The 5,385-nt window shown below is 47.8% G+C and overlaps 1 protein-coding gene across 1 annotated transcript in view; it reads right to left on the bottom strand.

The window, feature by feature from the left end:
• Nucleotides 1-4,450: 4,450 nt before the first annotated feature.
• The window catches only part of LOC126333369 (uncharacterized), a 1,394-nt gene continuing 459 nt past the window's right edge, over nucleotides 4,451-5,385 (bottom strand). Inside the window, exon 1 of the mRNA XM_049996731.1 lies at nucleotides 4,451-5,385. This exon is cut by the window's right edge and continues 459 nt beyond it. Coding sequence (XP_049852688.1) covers nucleotides 4,459-5,385 — 927 coding nt within the window. The 3' untranslated portion in view covers nucleotides 4,451-4,458.

The raw sequence follows: 5,385 nt of genomic DNA, 5'->3' as shown, positions 1-5,385 counted from the left end.
ACATAAAATTCTACTTCTACAACTACTACAAAATTACAAAACAAACTTGCGCTTCTGCGCCAAAAAGACAAACAAAATTATTTACAATACAAATAAAACACAGAAAGAACTGAATACAATTGCTCTACTTTTATATTAGGGTATTAGTATCTAGTTGTGCTTTTGTACTTATTGGGTTTTGTTTGGATCTGCAGAAGGCATGCAATCCTAGGAACCACCCTTAGGGCATCTCACGCGTCTATGTTTCCATAGACCGCAGAGCCCTCTGTCATCTTCCTTCTTGCCCTCTTACAGTTCCCAGAACTTAGTGCGGCGCCAGTGGGGCGGACAGGCGCCATGCGAACGGAGATCCAGAAGGCATGGCCACCCTCCATTCCACCACTGACAGATGGATGTATGGTATTTGTCACTTGTTTCGCCGCACAATGCTCCTCAACCTTGTTGAGGAGTACGGCTTTTCCCTAGTTTAATGTTGGTAGTTCTCCTCGAAAATTAATTTTGCAAATTGTGACACTTGGTCAACTAGACATTGTAAAGTGTTATATTTCTCAGGGTTTCTCAGAATGTTCCTGACTGTTTGGTCTTGGATTTCAAGCCTTAGCTCTGAGGCGACTGGATCAAAGTCGGGACATTCAAACACTACGTGCTCGGGCGTCCCCACAGGGGCGCCACAAACGCACTCAGGTGTCGGACGACTTCCAATCCGATGGAGATACACAGGATATGGGCCGTGTCCTGTTAGAAAGTGTACAATGCCTTGAGAGGGGACGAAGTGTTTCATACGTATTCTTTCCTGAATACTTGGAAGGAGGTCATAGACACGCCTTCCTGTATCGGATGTATCCCATTGTTGTTGCCAGAGATTGATCGTTTTTTGTTTAATTTCTTTTACATTGTTGAGGTGTTCACCCATTATTAATGTGACTTGTTGGTGTTCTCGTTTGGAAAGCCAGTACATTGCAGCCTGCTGTCTGATTAACAGATCTAAAGGGCAGAGTCCCATGATTAGACACAGTGCATCTGTGGGTGTTGTACCAAATGCGCCTACACACCTTAGTATTACGTTGCGCTGTATCCTTCTTACCATAGTGGCAGGCTTGACCTGAGTGAGTTTGTGGGCCCAGGCACTGGAGCCGTATCCCACGATTGGTACCAAAACACAGTTATTATACATTTTTGTTGCAATCGGAGGGAGATGGAAACGCCGTTGGGCTATACTTATTAATTTGTTTAGTACTGCCAGAGCCTTAGAGGCAACGTGATTTATGTGTGGGATGTAGCTCCAGGCTTCGTCTATGAAGACGCCCAAGTACTTTGCAGCGCGTGTTCTTGCGACTATACGGTTATTTAACCTTATAATAGGATCTCTGGCTAGTCTGCCTTTTAACAAGATGATACTTGATTTTTGAGGCGCGATTTCCAGTTTTGAATTTTGACACCATTGTATCAGAATTTCGGATACATGGGCCGCTCTTGTCTCAATCTCGGCACGGCTGTCGCCCTCAACGAGAACGAGGAGGTCGTCTGCATACGCCACGACTCCTAATGTCATGTTGTTCCTTTCTAGTGTTTCCAGTAATGGGTCCATATTCACGTCCCAAAACAAAGGGCCGCACACAGAACCCTGCGGACAGCCCTTTGAGATGTTCTTAGACACCACGACACCAGGAGCCGTGATTCTGGCGACTCTATTTCTGCAGTAGTCCTTCAGACAACCATATAGCGCCGCCGGGCATTCCAATTCTCGAAGTCGAGAAAAGAGCGCCGGCCACCACAGATTGTCGAAGGCACCCGAAATATCCACCATAACTCCGAGGACGTACTTCCGCGTGGATGAGTGTACAATACTTACGACTTTGTTGATAGCGTCAGATGTTGACTTCCGAGCTCGGAATCCGTATTGCGAATCACTCATTCCACGTAGGACTCTATGACTAGACAGTCTAGAGACCAGCAGCTTCTCAAATGTCTTTCCCAAGACGTCCAGGAGACAGATAGGTCGGTAGGATTTGGGCAGCATTGGATCCTTATCAGGGGCCTTTTTGATAATAATAACTTCTGCCGTCTTCCAGCAGGTTGGGAAGACCTGTGTTTCCATACATCTGTTGTAAATTTTCGTAAGGCCCGGAGCCAGTTTGTTTGCAATGCATTGCAGAACTTCTGCAGGAATTGCATCCGGCCCCGGGGCCTTGCACTTTGCAAAGGAGCGAATAGCTGCCTTCACTTCCTCAATGGAGTAGGGGTACACCTGTACGTTGTTGTGGTAGTGTAGCTGGTCTTGCCGTCTTATTTCCTGCTGCATCTCGGTGTCTGTGTCAGGTCGATCGTCTGGGAGGAGCACCCTCAGTAGCTCCTCAGCGGTCTCTGACCAGTCCTGTGTCATTCTGTCTGTGTCACCGACTCGTACAGTCGAGAGATGCATTGGTGAATGGATTTTTTCTCTTACTATTTTGTACGGTGTACCCCATGGATCCAAAGTCAGGTGAGACTTTACAAAATCCTCCCAGCTCCGCTGGCGGTGTTGTCTGAGAGTTTCTTTGAAAAGCCATTTCCTTCTCCTATACTGGGCAAGATGGTAGTGCCGTTCCTCCTGGGTGAAGGACCTTTGATAGCTGCTTCGTGCTCTTCTCATAGACTGCCTGAGCCGGGTAAGCTCTGGAGTCCATGGAGAAGTCGCTTTTCGTATGAAGCGCCTTCGCGTCGGTATCGCCGCGGCCAAAGCCGCCCTGATTGAGACAATTAAGGCCCCTACGGCTTCCTCTACTTCAAAAGGACCGTCTCCCAGCTCCGGAGGATGAAACTCCGCCTCCAACAGGTCCCAGTCTGCTCTCCCGTAGTCATACTGCATTGTCCACCCCTCTAGCACATGCTCCCCTTGTGATGCTATTGTAAATTCAATAGCGTTATGATCACTGGTGGTTATGTTGTCGTTGACCTGCCAATTTTGGATATTGTTTACAATGTTTGTCGTGCAGAGCGTGACATCAATAGAGGATGCTGCCCCAGCTCTGCTCCTGTAGGTAGGAGGGTTGCCGGGGAGATTGACAACATTTAAATTATGTTCCATAATTATGTCTTCCAGTGCCAGTCCTCTTTGATCTTGAACTTGACTGTGCCATAGGGGGGATTTTGCGTTACTGTCCATTGATATTATAATTGCTTTGCCTGCTAGGGCTCGCAATACTGTAGATAACTGCCCAAGATAAATATTGATTGGATCCCTGTATTGACAATATATATTAATTATGTACCAAGATGTATTATAAAAGTTTATCTCCACAACTGTTACATGGGAAGTGCAATACTGTGTCAAGACAGTGGTTTTGATTAACTTGTTGTAGATGACAATTGCTGACATGGGGTTTGGACCCATTGATATTACCTGGGCAGTGACGGGAAAGCCTGTGACCTTGCCGGAGGCAGAGCCTGGCTCTTGAATTAACATAACATCGATATTTTTCTCTTCCGCTATCTTTCGGAGCTCCTGAGTTACAAGGGAGCTCCTCATAGCATTTATTTGTAAGACTTTTATCTTAATCCGGGTGTCTGGTGTAGAAATGGCTGTCAGGCCATACCTGGGCAGGATCAAAACCAATCCTGCCGTGCATCTTGACCATGTTTTTATAGGTCTTGTCGATATCGAACTCCCGACCCCGTCTGATATATAATTTTGACACTAGGTCTTGTAATTTTTCAAAGTCTGTGGGAATGTTTAACGCAGCGAGATGAATACAGTCTGCATCCTCCAGTGCCGGGAACGTGACCTTCTCTCCGCGAGGATGCCCGACCCTCACCAGCTGCCTCAGAGCCGCGTTTAGGGCTGTGGGTTCCTCCAGTCTTGACAGTCTTAACGTTTCCTCACAAATGGTGTATGTGTCTCCTGGTGGACACTGAGTGTACATTTTTCCAACTTGAATTGTTTCGACATCCTCTTGCGTCATTTTTGGAGTCTGCTGGTGCTCTGCTGCAGAGACTGGCGTGGCAGCCGACGACGACTCCGCCCCCGAGGACGAGCGGGAACCCCCGCTCCCGACGGATGAAGCCGCCCCGCCGGTCACCGCCGCCTCCCGGAAGCCTAGATGACCCCTCCCTGTAGCCAGGAAACCCCCGACCTGACAGGAGAAATCCGTCGACTCCGGCCGCTCTGTCGGAACAGGAAGTGTATAGGTCTCTCCCTCCTTGCGCGTGAGAAAGCCCCCACTCTGTGAAGAGGTAGACTCCAAGTTGGTCTGCTCGGTCGCCGGATCACCTGGAGGACTCCTCCTAATGGCCAGGAAGGACCCAACCTGGCAGGAGAAGTCCCGCGTCTCCGGTCGCACGTCTGGAACTAAGACAGAATAGATCTGCCTCTCCTCCTCTCGCTCGTTGACCACCGAGGGCAGAGATTCCTGTGATTCCTTGAGCTTCCGCCACCGACCTGCATCTCGCAACTGCTTACTAGGTGATTTTCGAGTGACTCTATAGCGCGTTGCCATAGTCTGTCCTCTGTATGAGCCGCTGTATCATTATTTTATAGGTTGCACACTCCTTACCAGGAGTGTTGCAGGTGCGTTTCCGGTATTTACAAGGGATGCAGGTGGGCGTTTCTCTGTCGCACTTTGTTTTGTCATGCTTTTCGCTTCCACAATTCCCACATACTGGGTTTAGGAAGCTACAGTATTTTGCAACATGTCCGTAATCGTGACATTTGGTACATTTGGCAAGGGCTGTATAGTCCTTGACGGATATTGCATTATAGCCTACGTATAATCTATTGGTTGTAATGATCTGTTTACGCAATTCCGGTGACACTTCAATGGCATGGTGCACAGTGTTTCGGTCACGAGGACCTGCCTTGAAGCGGACCTTGAATTGTTCTGTGAATTCTTCGCGAGTCATTTTGTCCTCAAAATTCTGTGCGTAAACACAGTCAGCCACGTCGTCCTGGGTCATATATGATGGTACGTCGTACATCATCATAAGTGGCCTTCGCTTTCTGGGCTTTTCGCATGTAAATGACTCCTGAATTTTAGTATTGTTCATTAGTTTGTCACTGTCCTCAGTAGAGGCCAGTTCGACTATCAATACGTTTTTTGTAGTCCTGATCTGATTTATTTTGATCTTATCTACTCTAGGGTTTATACTCTTTTCAAACTTGGCTTTTGCCGTCTTGACATCGTCCCCTTTCTTAGGCTTTATGAAGACTGTTGGGACAGCCTTCTGTACGTTCTGCTTTATTGTATCTTGCACCGTGCGTTTTATTGTGATTGGTGCTGCCGCAACTGCAGCATAGGACTTCTGGGGCTTTGCCGCCTCTTTTCTAAGGCGGTCATTTTCCGCCTTTATCTCTTCATATTGCCCCTCGAGCTTGGCATGCGCCAAAGCCCAGTTGGCAACTTCTTCTTT

This window comes from Schistocerca gregaria, unplaced genomic scaffold (genome assembly GCF_023897955.1).
Source record: "Schistocerca gregaria isolate iqSchGreg1 unplaced genomic scaffold, iqSchGreg1.2 ptg001579l, whole genome shotgun sequence".
Lineage (NCBI taxonomy): Eukaryota > Metazoa > Arthropoda > Insecta > Orthoptera > Acrididae > Schistocerca > Schistocerca gregaria.
The sequence above is the reverse complement of the archived record's forward strand: the minus strand, read 5'-3'. Positions and strand labels throughout refer to the sequence as shown.